Below are 19,612 nucleotides of genomic sequence, written 5' to 3'. Positions count from 1 at the left end.
GCTCATGTTGCTCAAGCCTTGAGCAAATTTATTGGCTTCCTCTTTTCAGAAGGCTATCTCGATATGATATCCAGGGCTTATTTTTCAGTCAGTGTCCCATATATTATTCAGTCAGTGTGTTTCCCATTAAACAAATATAGTTTAACCAGTATAAAAGCAATACTCAGTAAAGTCTACCACAGTTCCCTTTAAAAAGACCATAGCACTAACCACTCCCTAGGTGCTGCTAATAAACCATACTTGTATTTTAACACATTCAAGGAAAGACAAAAACATACCATTTAATCAGTCTAAAGTTTTATGGAAAATAGTACTATACAAAGTAATATTTAATAAATAAATGAATTGTAACCCCTTTACCAACATCAGCCATTGCTCTGCAATGGTTTGTAAGGGTTTGTCAGGAAAAGTGCCAGTTCTGTATTTGGTGCTATAAATGTCTCAGAACTAGTTAACCATCAAAACAACATGGTTTCTATTTTGCTTCCAACTTTTGGTGCATGGCTATGTCACTGCAAACTGCCATCTCTGAAAATCAGATGGATCGGAAATCTGAAAGGGTAGCTAGTATAATAACCCTGTAAGGCTCAAAATGTGCAGTCAATCCTTTGATGGTACATGTGCTAGGAGGGTGTGGCACCTACACGCATGATCCTGAACAAGGCATTGATATTGTTGCTCCGGATTGCATCCCTGCATGCCGTAATCACCTGGACTTTAGGCTTCCCAACTTTAAAGAGAGAAACAAAAGCAAATTACAGAAGGTTTAAAAATAATTTAGAGTTACCTTTCTAAGGAAGGCTTATGGCAGACTAGGGGGGCAGATTTATAATGTGGTGTAAAAAATGGCAGAATGATTTGCCATACATCGATGTGTTTTATGTCGCTTTTTCTTTAAAGGAGAAGGAAAGGCAAAAATTATTACCTATATCCCTTTAATCTACTCCCCAAGACATACTAAAACACTATGTTTTCAACTCACATTTCCTAGTCCTATCGCGTAGAATCCTGCTCCTCTTTCGGATCGCATAATGAGTCACGCAGTCGCCATCTTAGTAAGGTAGCAAAGGCTTCAGTTTCTTCTTTGTCCTTACTGCGCATGCGCGAAAAAAAAAACCACAGATGACCTCTGGTTTATTACCAATAAATGGCATGACATCCTCATCTTAGCCTGCTGTATATAAATTTATGCTCCAATTGCTGCGCACCGCAAGCGCTTGATGCTGCCTGTTAGCTGTCCAAACGATCATTAAAAAAAGTTCCCGTGTGTCTCCCAAGCTCCCAGACGCATGAATTCTGATTGGCTGGGGGGCGTGGCCATAAGGGTCAATGATGACATGCACACATAGGGATTTGGATGCGCATCATCATCATCAGCTCCCCAGTACATGCGCATAACGACAGAATTATACCCAATGTGCTTCAAGGCTGCCTCGGGCAGCAGGCAGTAAGAGCTTGAAAAAATAGTGACGTCACGCGAGTCACACGCTGCAGTGCTGAGCTAGCGAAGCTGCTTCAACAAGAACAGATAAATCTTTAAAACCGGTCAGTGATTTCTATATACACAAGACTTTCTTTAGCAGGCTATTTCTGTTTTGCCTTTCCTTCTCCTTTAAGCCACTTTCACTAGAACTTACTTACAAAGGTCTGAAGCAATGTAAAATAATAGCGGCAAATCTGGCATTCGCATGGTGTAAAATTACACACACCTTAATAAATTCACCATTTATTTTACACAGCTTTTTACACAATTTTTCCAGCGCATGTCATTTTACACAGCATAATAAATAGGCCCCTAGGTGTTAAAGAATATATATATTTACACAATATCTGTCACTTAAAATGACTAAATTCCATTTAATGTAATTGAAGCTTGTAGAAACATTCTTTCTAATGTAAAAACTTTATAGACGCATGCAGATAAAAGTCTTGTTTTATTTGGGTTGACTTTACAAGGGTAAATAAGGCTGCGCATGTTGGTGAGACTGGTCTTTTAGAAAACCCACTATGCTGCACACCTCTCTGCATCAGCCGCATACTTGCATACAGGTGCATTGTGGTGTAATAATTCAGCTAGCAACACCAGATCTCAATTTAACTAGAATTTTGAACAGATCCATTTACCATTGGTTTTTATTTCCTACCATTGTGCCTTATAGTGTATGAGACTTGAGTCTTGAGACTTGAGTTTATAATCTTCATGGTATTCACTGGAGAGGTACTATACATGCACCCTTTGTCTAGTCTTCTCCATGATCCCCCAATATTAGATTGTACACTCTGATTTACAGTAAAGCAATTAAGATAGAGTTTAGAATAGTAGAGAATGTAATTTATTTCATACTCACCCCGCAGGCGACCCGCTCGCTGGATTGCCTGGTTTACACATTTCAGATTGTTTAATAACTCTGTGTGATTGTTACAGCGAATTTTGTAACGATTTATTATATCTCTGTTGAGGTCATACAGTTCACTATAATGCGTTTTCATATTTTTCCTGCAGGAACCAAAATTAATACAATGCTGATTTTAATAAGCTTTTTTTGAAGGCAGTTTATATCACAGTCACTGAGAATATGACTAAGTTGAGGTAAGTGGCTTTTAGCAGTAACAATGAACACTATAAAATCACATTAAGTCACTACTGTCATATTACATAATTTGCTTGGGCAATTTTAAGAAATGGACAAGGGATGGGGTACACACTGCAGGAGACTTCTGAAGTTTTCCACGAATCTTCGATTTTACTCCTTGGAATATGCCTCCATTGGCTTATATCCTCTGTCTGCCAATTAACAGACAATGCTCTGAGCTGCAGTCAGTTTCTTGAGTTTCTCTTAGGGTCTGACTCACAATATACAGTTTATTTATATACACATACAAACAATATTCACTATACAAAGCAGATTATTCAGATTTGCATTACAGTATATGCATTCTGGATCAGAATGAAGAGTCACCAAAGACAGATGTAACTTTAATTTCTATTAATGTTTTGATGATTTGTGACCACCCCTAAGCTTAGTTTTCCTAATAGCAGCCCAGAGCACACTGTACACCTGCTATGCTACTAGCTCTCATATGATTGCCTAATATCAAGATGGAGAGCTGCTTTCAACAACCTTGAATGCATGGATCAATGCTGTTACAGGGCTGCTAGACCTCTGTTCTGGTTTAGTTAAGTTCAGTATATACAATGCAACATTTTTAGGCTTTATTTTTCCTTAAAACCCATTATAACATATATCTACTATTTGGATCCTGAAAAAACACAAGAAATAAGTCACTCTAGAACTCACATGTCTCTCATTAAGCGAGCATCCTCAGCTTGTACCAGCATACTGCGAATTAGATTGGACTGATCAGCCATGTCTGCAGTCAGCTTTTGATGAACAGAATGAGATTCATCCACCTGTAAAGGATACAAGGGCTATAAATAAAAATATCCAGCAGATGTGTTGTATAGTTACACGTACATTATAAATGGGAGCAGATCCATATATTTATTAAATAATATATATATTTAAGAAGGCTTCTATAAAGTACAGGAAGCAGACTGTAACGGATGACATCTGAGAATGGTGAACGATTGGAACACAAATCTGCACAAATCACAGTATATGGATGTGTGATAAATCTTTTTTTTTTTTTGTTTTACCGACCAATTCACTTACACTTACTAGGTATCCATTTATAATTAACATGAAGTCAGTAACACTATTCTATAACCCCTTGCTCCAAAATAAACATACCCACCTTAAATATATTCTGTTATAGGATGCATTTTATAGATAGGAGTGAGGGGAGCATTCCAGCACTTCATAACTCAGGTTTTGCCCAGCACTGAGCAGTAGTTTCTTAGTGCTGAACTGCCATCACTAGGATGCTGGTTGTCTCCTCTTCAGGAACACTAATCTTGGAATGCATGCAATGACTTCTTGTTTAAACCAGAAGTAAAGCAGGGACAGGGACATTACATAGTAGCTGAACTGCCTGATCATCAGACTATGGAATGCCCTGTACTACTACTGGAGCATCTCCAATTTATTTCAAGAAAGCAACTGAGGAAATTAAATTTAAAATAATTGCTGAAAAATTCTGTTTGTGATTTTTACATCTATATACCACTACATTAAGGCATAGTGGTGTGCATTTAATTCACCTGCACTAGCACTTTCCGAAGCTGGTCAAAGTATTTAGGAAAATCTGCTTCTACAGCCAGGTCTTCAATAGCCAAGAATGAGGCTAAAGACTGAATAATATCACCAGCAAGGTCCATATCATCTGTTCGTAGGCTTATCTGCAGAAGAGAGGGTGAGAGAGATCGTGTATAAAGTATTCCTCTCCAGCTGGATGTTCTCATAGAGTAGCAAAGCATCCGTTACCTCGCCACTGGCTTTCATGCTTAGTAGGAGGGTTCCTCCATCACGCAGAGATGTGAAGCTGATTTGGAATGGTGCATTCTGTATTTCTGCATCTTCTGGCAACAGAAAGTTTTGGTTCAACCAAAGAACAACCTAAAACACAGCATTATATTAATCACATTTCTTGTATGAGGGCTCAGGAATGATATGGGATATTTACATGTTTAAAAGCCAAAGACTCACCCTTTGTACACGCTCACTGGTGGTAAATGTCACATGACTGGCTGGCTCTGGTGCTGAGGAAGGATTACTTAGCACATACATGGAAAAGCGAGGAAGCTGCCGCGTCAGCTCAAATACATGGAACTGTACACTGAGAAGAAGCAAATGCATTTTGGCTTAGAAACTCTATACAAAACTGAGTTAGTCTTTCAAGCTTGACTTTGGCTTGGAAATGATAATTTGCTAGTTATTAAAATCTGCAGGGTTCCCCTATCTGCACCCGAATCGAGATGCGGTGATTGAATCCTGACAACTGCAGTTCTTGTTCAGAAGATTGCATTTGTGAAATACAATAACATAACACTTCATTCTCCTACCTGCTCTTGTAACCTACAAATGCTTTGATGTGAAGATCCACTGGAACATCTTTAGGGGGGCAAATAGAAACACGAACCAGGCCACTTAGATGCGGAGTGTTAGGGTGAACAACATGACTTTCTCCTTCAAAGATTCCTTCTGCAAAGATCAGCACTGCCCGAATGATTGTATCTAAGGTTACAAATTGAACAGCCTTTACCTCCTGTATTGTCCGTATTTGTATGTAATCTGTGTTTGATGTGTACTAATAAATTGTCAACCATAATGTTTCTATAGCTCTGCACAATGATTTGCAAAACTATATTTCAGTCTTACCTGTACAAAAATAATCATGTTGGCTGTGGAACATAGCTTGCACCTACAACTTATACACAGTACATTAGATATACATGATATACAGACAGAATGTGTCCCCTCACCATTTGATGTTGAGATGCTTAGTTCTACATGTGCATTCTGGGTTTCCGAACCCAGAGACACAGAAAGAGCAGTCTGCAGCTGTGTGTTTGCTGGTATAACTCCCATCTGCCCATCAGGCTCACCCTGTGAAATCCGGGACTCTGTCTGCTGGAGAACAAATGTCAGAATGGTACAGACAGAAAAATATAGGACTACTTACTTTCACTTCAGTGATCATAAGTGGGTCAAGTGAAAAGTGTGGGTGCAATCACTTATGTATTAAGGCCATCCTTTTTTTTGCAAATCCATTGGCAAAGCCCATTGTCGCTTTCTATAGATACAATACATAGACATTGCTTTCTAGTAAATTATTGAGTCAGGAAGTTGGAGAGCAGTTTTCAGAACAGCTACAGATAATGACAGATGTCATCTTTTTAGGATTGCATACAACTTAACAGTTACAATTTGAGATGTATTTACAATTTGAAACCTTTAAAAACCATTCAGTATTCAAAACTTTCTCACAAAGTTACCACATATCTGACAGTCTAATGCTGTTGGAAAATCAACTCAATCAGCCATCTTTTAATTTATAGCGGGTACCTACTTGCTTAGAAAAAAAAAAGGTTGGAGGGGGGTCAAGTAGGTTAACATACCCTAAAGAAAAGGCTTCTGTAAGTTTTTAATACAGTATTATACGAGGGAAGGGGTGAAGATCATAAATCCTTAACATCTACTTTAAAAGGACAGTATAACATTTCATTTTTTTCCACTGCATTATGTTTCTTCATGGCAATTAGGGTCAATTTTATGGGAATTAATTTGAAAATGGTGCACTGGTCAAAAAACAAGAGTTCAAGACCTTGGTAAAATGTTAGGAAGTGTATGACCTGAATATATAGAGTAAATTGGGACTCATGGCATACCCCCAGAGCAGACAGCAAATCACAGTGTGTGATGCTGAGGCTGTGGGTAGTTGGAGATAATCATAGGTGCACACCTTTGAATTTTCTTGATAATTTTTCAACTCCAACAGCAGATTCTGCTTCTTCTGACTGAGCTCTCGCACCATCTCTTGTTCCACACTTGTATCCATGAGACCTCCTGCGGCCTCCTGACTGGAAGGAAGATAGCCTCGCACTTTTGTAGAGAGGAGAGAAAGGCTACTTACGATTACATTACAACTATTGAGACCCTGCTGAACCATATAAGTGCAGTGAAAATACAAATTCTAGGACTACTAACTTAGCCATGACCTAAGACATAAAACGTTATTCCAATAAACTACATCAGTTTACTAAAACTTGAACCAACTGTTAAACAATACAGGCCATAAATTCACAAATATGCCTCTCCATAGGAAAGCTAAGCCATCACAGGTCTTGTTATATAGCATAGCCCATGATCTTGAATCTACGAGTCCAGTCTGTTTAGACCTGAGAGGTTGGGGAGAATAAAGTCATGAATTGTTTCTTGCCCTGACATAGGTGATGTCACAGCCATTAAAGGACCAGTAACATCAATTTAAAAAAAAAAAAAAAAAAAAAAAAAAAAAAAAAAGATTTTTTAGTATACCACGAAAAAAACCCAGCAAGACAAATGAAACTTTAAAATTACACAGCCTTTATTAAGAAATAACTTACCGAAACTCAGCTTGCGCTCCTCTTCAGAAAAGGTGATCCGGCAATCCATCGTGCGGCTCTCAATTTCTCCTCCCTGTCTTCCTTATAGGAGATAGCCAGGAAGGAGAAATCGAGCACCGCACAATGGATCGTCGCCATGTCGCCTTTTCTGAAGAGGAGCGCAAGCAGAGTTTCGTTAAGTTATTTCTTAATAAAGGCTGTGCAATTCTAAAGTTTAATTAGTCTTGGGGGGTTTTTTTTCCATGGTATACTAACAATTTTCTTTTTGATGTTACTGGTCCTTTAAATAATACTTTAAGCCACAGGCAATGTGGCATATGTGTGCACAATGTTTGCCAAGGATGTTTTCAACACTTTTTGTTCTTTAGGAACCTTTCCTGGGGACACTTTTAATCAACCAAGAAAAACTATATAAAGTATTTTTCTAGACAACATAAGCTTTCTGAATGTACCAAGATACTAAACACAAAAAAATTAAATTCTTTTAATAGATAAAAGAGCACACATTTTCTTTTACACATAGGGGCCGATTCACTAACTTCGAGTGAAGGATTCGAAGTAAAAAAACTTCGAATTTCGAAGTGTTTTTTGGGCTACTTCGACCATCGAATGGGCTACTACGACCTTCGACTACAAATCGAACTATTCGAACTAAAAATCGTTCGACCATTCGATAGTCGAAGTACTGTCTCTTTAAGAAAAAACTTCGACCCCCTAGTTCGCCATCTAAAAGCTACCGAACTCAATGTTAGCCTATGGGGAAGGTCCCCATAGGCTTGGCTAACTTTTTTTGATCGAAGGATATTCCTTCGATCGTTGGATTAAAATCCTTCGAATCGAAGTATTTTATCGTTCGACCTAAGGAATAATCCTTCGATCGCACTATTTGCGCTAAAATCCTTTGACTTCGATATTCGAAGTCAAAGGATTTTAATTCCCAGTCGAATATCGAGGGTTAATTAACCCTTGATATTCGACCCTTTGTGAATCGGCCCCTTTAAGTGTATAAAAACAAAGGATTTTAAAAAACCTGATAATCCCAGATTCCTGCTTAGTATGATCACTAAAGCCACAGGAGCAAAAAAGTGGATTTTCAAACCACGGCATCAAGATTAAGCATAACAATAACATCCAAAATATGTTTTTAGACATCCCACTGAATTAGATCATAGCAACATAGCTTATTATAAGCAATTATCCTTCACTAGCTTTTTGGATCTTGTAGATTGTACTATTATAAATGGGGAAAGCTGGAAGGGAAGGCTCAGATCTCCCTCATTATTTATTTTGAAACCGAGAAGGGAATCTTGGGCAAGTAAACGGAGGGCACATAAACTATGCACTCCAGTTGCCACTATTGGCTGCTGTTGGTTCATGAAAGGTCAATGAGACAGAATGTAGAATGTATATAATAGAAATTAAGAGATTATTTTTACCACAATCTAGTTTCTACATTTGTGGCATTTAGAGAGTAACACTTACCCTCCCCATCTATAGAACAGCAGATTAGCTGGGTCTTGCCATCCATACGGTAATCTCCTTCCACCACTCCAGCTACAGAGGAGGAGAAGTTATCTTTAAAGATCACCTCCCCAGTGCGATCACTACGGGCATCAATCTATATAAAAACAGTTCGAAAAAAAAAATACAAGTGGGTGATCTCATTAACCGATGACAATGCAGATTTAAGTAGGATGTGTTATCAACAGAACTGGTTGTTAAGAGATTGGTGCCACCTTGGGTAACACCCTGGTCTCCAACTTTATGTAATAAACGAGATACCTTGTTTTTGAAATTGGGAGTTATGAAACAAGCCTCTAAAACACGTACATTGCTAGAGAAAAGCAAAATCATACAATGCCTACTTCCAGCACCTACCTTTCCATTGGACCACCCAGTGATCAGCTCACACACTCCATCAGAATTGAGGTCAAATGCATGGATACTCATTGCAAGATTTTTTGACTGCAATAAAAAAAAATAAGATTTTCACATGTTTTAAAGTTACATAGGTTGGTAAAATATCCCCTCGCCCCTACCTAATGCTCCTTAGTGTGTAACTTTGCTCTAATACACCTTGCTTCCCAAGGTATAATTTGCAATTATTCTTTTCTTCCTTAATCACGACTGATTTAAATATTCATGATGCCTTAATACATCACAGAGCATTATGCCGTCTCCTGAACTATTTGGATTTTTAGGGGCTTAACTTTGGCCACATTTTGTAACTTCGAGATATCAACTTCTGCAAATGAATCTCCATTATGTAGGTTGTTATATGCCTTTAATGACTTCACATACATAATATTTAGTGATTAATTTATTACTGTTACACACTTTTATTCTCCAGTATCGAGCTGTGCGGTCATACACTCCCACAGTTCCATTGGAAAGGGCATATCCAAACCGACTGCCATACATAGGACACAGTGCTGTAATAGTCTGTAATAGAGAAAGTCATTTAGTATTTACTGGCACAATAAACAGATGTTTAATTACCATTTTTTCCTTCCTGTGAATACACATGAGCAGTAGTCCAACAACATACTAGGTATTGACTACATTAGGGGGCAGGAGTGAAAATTTGAATTTGAATTTTTTTTGGTCAAATTCGAATTGTGAATTATCCAAACTCGATTTGAGCTTTAATTTGAATTTCGAGATTTTTCATCAGTGTGTCTGTGTACCCCAGATGTGACGGAAAAGTTTATTATAATGTTAATATGTCGTTAAAGAAGATAATACTTTTACTATTTCCTACCTCAGTCTCTGACATTTCAGCCACAATTTCATCCTCTTTAAACACTCTGATGTCAAAGTCTTCAGATCCTACAAGAAGCTAAGTAAAAAAAAAAACACCTTTACCCATAAAATATACAAACGAGTGTCTATACCTTAAAGGAACGGTTCAGTGTAAAAATAAAAACTAGGTAAATAGATAGGCGGTGCAAAATAAAAAAGGTTTTGAATATACCTGTAGTTAGTTAGGCAAAAATTTAATTTATAAAGGCTGGAGTGACTGGATGTCTAATATCTAATATAATAGCCAGAACACGACTTCCTGCTTTTCAGCTCTCTAACTCTGAGTTAGTCAGCGACTTGAAGGGGGGCCACATGGAACATAACTATTCATTGAGTTTGTAATTGATCCTCAGCATTCAGCTCAGATTCAAAAGCAACAGTTATGACACATGTGCCCCCCCTCAAGTCACTGATTGGTTACTGCCTGGAATGGAAACCAAAAAGGTTGAAATGCAGAAAGTAGTGTTCTGTTCTGTTATGTGAGACATCCAGTCACTCCAGCCTTTATACATTACATTTTTGGCTAACTAACTATATTGAAAACATCTTTTGTTTGCGCAGCCAATGTACCCACTCTTTATTTTTATACTGAACTATTCCTTTAACACAATTGAGAGAATGTAATAGAATATTTTATGAATGGGACAATACACTTTTAACAATGGTTTACCAATGTAACATTAATGTAAAATGTTCTTTGATTCTCTGTTATTGCGTAACATTGAACAAGGGAAAGCTCAGAGTTCTTGGTCTGCAGTTCTGCTAATTGCATCAGGCAGATTAACTGGCTCCAAAAACTGACTCTAGCCTGTGACTGTGATGGCGATTATAAACTATACAAGTGAAGAAATGGACAGGAATGATGAATAATCTTTGAAAACTGCTGCCTAAATCTGTCAGTGCTACTGCTATATAATAAAGAATAATAATAATAATATATGTTCCATTAAAATAATGATAATAATAAAGCATTTCTTAACTGTCCAAAGATAAAGAATATCAGTCCTAGGTTCTGCATATACTTCATTTATAAGCAGGGGTTTGTAATTCAATTTTTTAAAAATAATGGGCAATACAACACCTGTTCATACAGTTTTTTATTTGCATGTTTGCATTTAGCAAGTGTATTTGTATATTAATGTCATATATATGTTTTGATTCTGACAGGGCCATAATAAGCTTCTCCCTCAAGATAACAAAAAAACAAAAAGCTATGATTGAAATGCAATGAAAAGTGGAAACATATAATAAGCAATTAGAAGCAAATGAATGCCGGGGTGAATGTATCAACTTCTTGTCAAATCATACTGCAATAAGTACAGTAAAGAAGGTACAGAAAATCATAAAATCATACTTCATTCTTCCCATCTCCATCAAAATCGCACAGGGCTAATGAGCGCACATTATCTCCAGTAACCTAGAAAAAGAGTAATACAGGATAAGAATGCTTTCCCGAAAACGCAACTCTGCCCAAATCTTGGACTATTATTGTGCAAAATTAAAGGGAGATGAATATAAACAATGTATATTTTTATTGTCTTTCCCCAAATGGTTATAATAGAAAACTTAATAATACCGTAACCACATGTAAACATTAAATAAATTAAACAAAATTGAACTTCAGACAATATAGAAGACAAATCCTTTTGTCGCTGCATTCATTATGGCAGCATAATATTACTGGCAGGAAACTTTGGTGTCTCAGGCTTGCAGTTCATCATGGAAGTCATGATTATACATTTTCTTGGCAAAACTCCACATAATTTTGTAAAACTTTTAACAGAAAATTCTCACCGTCCAAAACAGATCATTCCCATTGCAATCAAATCCTTGCAAAGCACAGTTTCCTCCAATGAGGGTAAGTGGCGAAGTGATGTCTCCTAGTCTCCCAAGCACCACTGCATTTGCTCCATCTACAATCTAAGAAGAATAAACAGACGTTCATGTAAAAATAAAAAATGCACAAGCCTTGAAATTTGTCATCTGCCTTTTTACAACTCAACCTCAACAAAAATTTGCACTTACTCAATAACTCATTCACGACAGCAGCATGTAACAGCCAATAAAGACACAGACAACTACAAAAGTGTTAAAATAGCACTGAAATTCCAAGGGAAGCAAATGAAGGGCTTATTTTATTTGTAGTATATTGATTTACGTAGCGAATGTGAAGAAGCCGCACCTATTTACGTAGCACCACAGATATATGCAGTGCTTTACAAGGCATAAATGAATACAGGTGTATATGTGTAGTTATAAATTAGACAGTGAAAAGTGGTTGTACACCTTTAAGTTTACTTTTAGTATGTTATATAGGCTAATTGTAAACAACTTTTCAACTGGTCAGTTTTTTCTTTATATAGTTTTTGAATTATTTCCCTTCTGACTCCAGCTTTCAAATAGGGGTTACTGACCCCATTTACAAAAACAAAGGCTCTGTAAGGCTACAAATGTATTGTTATTGTTACTTTTTATTACTCGTCTCTCTATTTCTATTCATATTCCAGACTCTTATCATATCAATGCATGGTTGCTAGGGTAATTTGGACCCTAGAAACCAGATTGCTGAAATTGCAAACTGGAGAGCTGCTGAATAAAAAGCAAAATAACCCAAAAACCACAAATAATACAAAATGAAAACCAGTTGCAAATTGTTTTAGAATATCACTCTCTACATTATACTAATGTAAATGTTAAAGGCGAAAATACCCTTAATGAAAGAGGTTTAAATCAATGAAAATATAATATACTGTTGCCCTGTACTGGTAAAAGGGTTGAATTTCGAAGTTAAAAATACTTTGAAATTCGACCATCGAATTGAAATACTTCGAATATCGAAGTCTTTTTCATCCAATTTGGGTATCCAGGGGTCAAAATAACGATTAAATCCTTTGAATCGATTCGAAGGATTTCAGAGATCGATCGAACGATTTTACTTTTTTGACTTCCAAAAACTTAGAAAAATGCTCTAGAAGGTCCCCATAGGCTAACATAGCACTTTGGCAGGTTTAATTTGGCGAAGTATTGAAGTCAAAGTTTTTTCTAAAAAGACAGTACTTCGATTATCGAATGGTCAAATATTCGAACGATTTTACTTCGAGTCGAAGTATCCTATTCGATGGTCAAAGTATCCAAAAAATTACTTTGAATTTCAAATTTTTTTACTTAGAAAATTCCCTCGAATTCACTTCGACCCTTGATAAAGCTGCCCCTTAGTGTGTTTGCTTCTCTGCACTAGTTTATATAAAGCCATGAAAGCAGACATTATTTGTTATCTACTGTGTATACTGTGCTTGAATGGCTGCCCCCATGGCTGCCTTTTACCTCACGCATTTTTTAAGTGATATTGTAATACAGAAATGTCAAACATGGGACCTTCCTGCAACTGGGAACAACTCCCAGCATCCTTTAACAGCCAGTAACTGGGATACGAGCAACAAGCTGTATTACATACAATATCTAAGATGCTGTAATTTTATCATTTCTGCTTTAACAGAAATAAGGACTGAAATATCTCAGTTCTAAAAGGGAATACCATAATATGAATGTGATTCATAATGAGCTAGTAGAACTTCTTTATGAGTAGGGGTTTCATTCATCTTTAAATGTTAAAAGGTCTACAGAAGGTAACAGTGCTATGAAAAATTGGAGAATGTATTCTTGGCTTTAAAAATAATCTCAACATATCCATGACACAGGTGTTTTTTATGGCAAACTGCTTCTAATGCTGCATTTATATTTAATTTGATTGCCATAGTAATAGCTTACCTCCTTAAAAAACAAATCAGAGTTATTGTGCACATCATAGGCCAAAAGGTTTGTCTGAGTTCCGACAATAAGGGAATCATAGCCTGCACATGGGTCAAGCACTCCGGCTGTCAAGCAGCTGACATTTTGGTTAATGTTTAGCAGTGATACATCTGAGTCTTGGCTGCTCTGCACCAAACGTTGTGTTGAAGCACGCTGACTCCGAGAATGGGGGTTATGGATGAAAACCTAGAGAGTAAGGTAAAGAACACAGCATGCATACATTTTTGCAAAAATGGAAAATATATTGTTCGACAGCTAGAGATATGTGTTAATCATGCTGAAGGTGCAGTGCACGGAGGCTCAAATACATTATTTTTTATACTGCCAGAATGGAAATATAGAACACAGTCCATGAGACCTTTTCTAGTATATTTATAATCACAGAGTCTTTATGTAATTCATGACTACATATTTTTCTTTTAAATTCAGGCGTTTATTAGAGAACAAAAAACATCATAGTACAAACAACTGCTTGTTTATAAGAGAAAAATATTGGAAGGACAAAAGGTATTAATAATACATGCAGTATTATACTTACATACATGACATGAGGAGCATAGCATGTAGTTGTTGAACATTAACAACTTATGTTACATATTTCATATCTTATAAAGGGGGCTACGCATACAAGACCTGTACACAGTGAATTGTGTGCTGCAATTAGGGATGCACCGAATCCACTTTTTTGGATTCGGCTGAACCCCTGAATCCTTCGCGAAAGATTTGGCCGAATACCAAACCAAATCCGAACCCTAATTTGCATATGCAAATTAGGGGTGGGAAGGGGAAAAACCATTTTACTTCCTTGTTTTGTGACAAAAAGTCACACGATTTCCCTCCCTCCGATTTGGTTCGGCCGGGCAGAAGGATTCGGCCAAATCCGAATCCTGCTGATAAAGGCCGAATCCCGAACCGAATCCTGGATTCGGTGCATCCCTAGCTGCAATGTATCCCATATTTTAGGGACTTTATCAAGAGCTTTCTCTAGGAACAGAACAAATCACAGTAAACTATTTTAAGCCATAGTTCAAATGCTATACCTTTCCAGCTTGGGTCGCTGCTGTCAAACAAGGGTGTACTCCATCATATCTCCCAACCGACACCATGCGCGGATTGATTTTGTGATTCAATTTCAAAGTAAAAATTGGAACAAGCATGATGAACCCCTGTTAAAAAAATACAGAAAGATAGTACATACAAACCGCCACCAATTGCTTCAAAAAAATTTCTGATACCAATAATCCTATAGCACAATCCCTACATAGGCATATGACCTGAATCTAGATGCATGTGGCAGATGGCACTAGTTTGTGTGAATCCGCATATAAATCATTTGGTTTAAGCCCCTGTAAGTGGTTGAAGCTTTGGTCAGAGAACTCGTAGAGCATAACAATGCTTATTATATTAAATATTATGGTTTCAGTTACAAGCAGTGGCGTAACTAGATGTTGCTGGGCCCCACGGAAAATAAATTTTCAAGCCCCCAACATATCCAAAGGTTGCCCTTTTTTACAAATATATGTTGAAATTGCTCATTAACTAGGGCCTCATGAGGGCCCCTCTGCAGCCAGGTTTGCTTACCTTGTAGTTAAGTCCCTGATTCCAAGAGTATGTAAGACAGCAAAAAAATGTTTACCCCACATTTAACCCAAATTTACTTTCAGGCTAAGCTCCCCCTGCCACCAATTGCCTCCCACAGTTTTAGAACCATAGATCAATTCTAAACTGATTTGTAACACAGGATGGCCTGGGGATTTGTGTGTCTGGCTTTTGAACAAATTAGACAGCAACACATGACACTGCAGTTTAAATCTACTTGCCATCCTTTCTGCAAAAAAAAAAAAATATTGGCCTATATTGGTTCTTCCTATAATAAATATAATTTACAAAAAAAAAAACCCTCATGTTTGCCAGCTGTGGCATTAAAGTAACACTACTATAAAGTATATAGCCATATGCCTTACATACAGAGAGCAAGCTTTTGAGATTCCAATAGATTAAGGGAGTTATTTATCTAGGTCCGAATTTATTGGCTGCTACAAACTCTGATCTAAGCCACTTGGGTTTTTAATGCTTATTTATTATTTTTCAGGAATTTTCCGAAACCCCAGACACAACCAAAAATCAATGGAACTGTTCCCATTGACTTTTATGCAACCTCAACAGGTTTAAGATGCCATGTTTTTATATTCTGGCTTTTTAGTCCTTCGAGGTTTAATAAAATCAGAAAAATCTGTGATTTTTTTTTTTAAAAAGCCTATTATAACACAAAAAATCGTGAATTTTTCGTATTTCGGGTATTCAGAGTTTAGTAAATAACCCCCTAAGTGTCCCATCTAGCCGATTCGTTGATCTTGAATGCAGGATGATTACTAGGGATGCACCAAATCCACTATTTTGGATTTGGCCGAATCCTTGGCGAAAGATTCGGCCGCATACCAAATCAACCCCTAATTTGCATATGCAAATTAGGGGTGGGAAGGGGAAAAACGTTTTACCTTGTTTTCTGACAAAAAGTCACGCAATTTCCCTCCCTAATTTGCATATGCAAATTAGGGTTAGCCTGGGCAGAAGGATTCGGCCGAATCCCGAACCAGGATTGGTGCATCCCTAATTAATACAATGTAAATCAGTCGTTTTGTGTTTTAAAAAGTACCTGTAAAAATGGCCACAGGCAGATACCATTAAAATAATACAAAACAAAGATTTGCAGTTTTAAGTTATGTTTATGATTGGGCAATAATCCTAACCCATGTTTTTGTACCATGGAGGATATCGGTCGCTCATATTTCAACATTTCGGCTCCCAATGAAGTGAGTGAGCCAGTGCAATGGGCTGCAGCAGCTAGTCGTAGTCCAACTATTCCAAACATAGACTGCCAGCCCGAGGCCGAGCAGAGCCATAGAATCAGCCCTCACGAAGCAATTTTGCTCCATTGCTCATGGTTGTTTGGCTGTTGCTATAGTTACCGCCCCACTGAGTTGGATTTGTGCGCAGCACTTCCATATGCATCCAGATTAAATGCTAATTAATCATGTCATTGAGTAAAAGATAAAGGACATACCGTCCAACAGTCCCGATTTTCCTAAAACAGCCCGTAATCACCGTTAACATGTAGCTCCTTAATTCTTTCCAGAAGGCTTATCCAGACGTCACAAATCTCATCTCGCGAGTCAGTCTGGGAACAGCAGGTACAGCCAGATCAGAGAGCAGACAAGCAGCAGTGAGAGAGATAGCAATGCGTGCAAGGAGGGGGCGGGACTCCAGAAGGAGGGAGGGCACCAAGCAGCTGCTGACAGTTAACCCATCAGAAGCAGGGATCCAAGAAACAGGCATACGGAACTCCCAGCTCGTGTAGGAGTAGGCTGTTAAAGGAACAGTAACACCAAAATATGAAAGTGTTTTAATGGCATGACAATATAATGGGGCAAATTTACCAAAGGGTTAAGTGGCTAGCGCAAATTCACCAACGGGCGCTGGCGTAAATTCACTAGCGAAGTGGACCTACTCTAGCGCTACTTCGCACCCTTGCGCCTGGCGAAGTTGCGATATGGCGAAGGGACGTAACTACGCTAATTCACTAACTTTCACATTTTACTGAACGTTACCTCTTGCGCCAGACTTGCCTTCACCACCTCAGACCAGGCGAAGTGCAATAGAGTAGATAGGGCTTGCTTCAAAAAAACTTGAAAAAAACGCTGGCGTCTTTTACTTTTTTGAGGGTGATAGGCTGAAAAATATTGTAAATTTTTTTGGGGATACCCTCCTTCCCCCCTACATTTCCTAAAATATGGCACCTAAACTATACAGTGGGCACATGTATAGGGCAAAATAATCTTATTTTATGAAGCTTTCCCAGGCTTGTGTAGTGTAATGTATTTGCTGCTACATATACGTCCATTGTACTTTAACTTTGAGCGTATGCAAATTAGGCATCGCAAACGTAACTTCGCTTTGCTTGACGAATTAACAGTAGCACAACTTCGCTACCTTTCGCCTCCCTGAGCGCAACTTCGGATTTTAGTGAATTAGCGGCGCCCTGGTGAAACTTCACCTGGCGAAGTGCGGCGAAGCCAACGCTGGCGCAACTTCGAAGGTAAGTGAATTTGCTCCAATGTACAGTTGGCCTGTACTGGGAAAATGGGTGTGTTTGCTTTAGAAACACAACTATAGTTTATATAAACAAGAAGCTGTGTAGCTATTGGGTCAGCCATTCAAGGACAGGATACACAGTAGAGAGCAGATACGTTCTTACAAAACCCATTGTATGCTACAGAGCTTATTTGTTATCTGGCTGTGCCTTTTCTCCTTTTTCAGTTTTGAATGGCTGACCCACATGGCTACACAGCAGCTTGTATATAGAAACTATTGTAGGGTTTCTGAGGCAAACACACCAGTTAAGCACAACAGTACATTATGTTACTTTAAAACGCTTTTAATTTTTGGTGTTACTGTTCCTTTAAGAAGCATCAGCTCAAGAGGTTCCCCAGCATCTTCCTCCCAGCCCCAGAGCTACATTCTAGTGACAGACAGCAACAAAGGGCCATGACTGCGGCTGCCAGCATCCCAACGATTGGTCAGCTAGTGGGTGAGTTAAAGTGTAACCTTGGTGAGTGGTTAACAGTCTGTTTTTATTCATATCTTATTGTTCTTTGTTCCAGGTGTGCAGCCAGTCATCTTTGCAATAATGGTTTTATTCATATGTCCACCATGCAGCAAGCCGGGCAGATGGCAGGCATTTGGGTTTTGACAAGAGCTCAACAGCGGTAAGATGGTGGGGTTTCTGGGGTTTGATCTGGATAGACTTTTTGCTAAGGTCACAGAGAACTGAGATGGTAAGGTCATAAGGCAGCCCAGACGTCTTTCTGTTACATTTGGAGGGCAATGATCTTGGCACACAAAAATGAAAGCTTTCTCAAATGTGACCTTCTCAGGGTATGGGTGGTGTTCCTCAATTTGGTGATAGCTTGGTCAGACATGATTTCTAGGTTACATTGACTGGGAGCTCATTCTACCCCAACAATTGAGAGGAGCGGGATTAAAATAAATAGGTCCATAGGCAAGTTTGTAAGGAGCAATGGGAGGGGCGGGAGTAATTACACAAAAATTTCGAGGGGGATAAGGCAACATGGTTTGGGCCTGATGGGGTACATCCAACAGCTATAGGTTATGACATGTTGATTTTTGACTGGAGTGAAGGAGCTAAAGTGGCACGGTTGTGGCAGTGCAGGAAGTTTTGAGGAGTCCAAGCTTCCTGCAGGTGATGATGGCTCATAAGAACAGTTGCTGATAATGGAGGGGGTTTTAAGTTGTTAGTTAGGAAGATCTGTTAGTGAGATAACAGAAAATGTACCTGTTAATATCAACAAATAAATTCAAATAAAAGCTGTGGCCTGTTATCATCCACTTGTTGTGTCTTTTATCCATGATTGCATGTAGGTATCAATTTATACAATGTTTATTTAATGATAACGAAAGGGCGAGCACTTACACTTTTGTTGCCAAGGCCTTCTGGGGAAGTTTTTTCCACAGTTTTAACTGTGAGTTGTACCTGTTAATATCAACAAATACATTCAAATAAATGCTGTGGTCTTTTATGATCGAAGTCGTGTGGTGTCTTTTATTGCATGACTGTAGCATGGAGGTAACTATGTAGTATGGAGGTAACTGTTGTTGTTATGTGGCATCACACTTCACTATATAGGTGTAGTACATAGCCACATTACGGGGAGTGATGAACTAAGTTTGCATAAGTTAGTGTTGCAGAATTTGCAGAGGGTTAACCATCAGTAACTCTATGGCTATGCTTGGGCACAGGAATCTGCAGGCTAATTTAAGAAAATATAATGGGTGTAGTATACCAACAATAATGTTCCATTTTTAGGCTTTTTTTCACAGTGGTGTCAGAGGGTCCCAGTTTTTTTTTTTTTGACAAACAAGGGTGAGATTTTTCACAATTATAGGACAAAATGGCTAATGTAGGAGTTAAATTGA

The 19,612-nt window shown here is 38.2% G+C and overlaps 1 protein-coding gene across 4 annotated transcripts; it reads right to left on the bottom strand.

Moving 5' to 3' along the window:
- Window positions 1-280: 280 nt before the first annotated feature.
- Window positions 281-19,133, bottom strand: bbs2.S (Bardet-Biedl syndrome 2 S homeolog). 4 transcript variants are annotated; one of them, XM_041561129.1, is made up of 19 exons: window positions 19,110-19,133; window positions 16,683-16,796; window positions 14,659-14,784; window positions 13,577-13,804; window positions 11,603-11,728; window positions 11,163-11,225; window positions 9,768-9,845; window positions 9,344-9,448; window positions 8,885-8,971; window positions 8,489-8,624; window positions 6,364-6,503; window positions 5,384-5,531; window positions 4,964-5,135; window positions 4,608-4,737; window positions 4,386-4,517; window positions 4,163-4,300; window positions 3,300-3,412; window positions 2,349-2,497; window positions 281-730 (listed from the first exon to the last, which is right to left on the bottom strand). In XM_041561129.1, the coding sequence occupies exons 3-19, from the start codon at window positions 14,773-14,775 to the stop codon at window positions 624-626; spliced, it is 2,169 nt and encodes a 722-aa protein (XP_041417063.1). In that variant the 5' UTR covers window positions 14,776-14,784; window positions 16,683-16,796; window positions 19,110-19,133; the 3' UTR covers window positions 281-623. The 4 variants fall into 4 exon arrangements, with proteins under 4 accessions (XP_041417063.1, XP_018115943.1, XP_018115944.1 ...); XM_018260454.2 differs by lacking the exon at window positions 19,110-19,133 and having other exon boundaries at window positions 5,384-5,528; window positions 16,724-17,017; XM_018260455.2 differs by lacking the exon at window positions 19,110-19,133 and having other exon boundaries at window positions 16,683-17,016.
- Window positions 19,134-19,612: the final 479 nt, after the last annotated feature.

The sequence above is a fragment of the Xenopus laevis genome, chromosome 4S (genome assembly GCF_017654675.1).
Source record: "Xenopus laevis strain J_2021 chromosome 4S, Xenopus_laevis_v10.1, whole genome shotgun sequence".
Classification (NCBI taxonomy): Eukaryota; Metazoa; Chordata; class Amphibia; order Anura; family Pipidae; genus Xenopus; species Xenopus laevis.
This window is presented reverse-complemented; position numbering and strand designations above follow the sequence as displayed.

Coding starts and splice junctions, on each gene's coding strand:
- bbs2.S (XM_018260453.2), bottom strand. Junction 5,532..6,363: donor ATTATCAAGAAAATTCAAAG/GTGTGCACCTAT, acceptor TTTGTTCTCCAG/CAGACAGAGTCCCGGATTTC. Junction 2,498..3,299: donor GCTCGCTTAATGAGAGACAT/GTGAGTTCTAGA, acceptor TGGTTCCTGCAG/GAAAAATATGAAAACGCATT.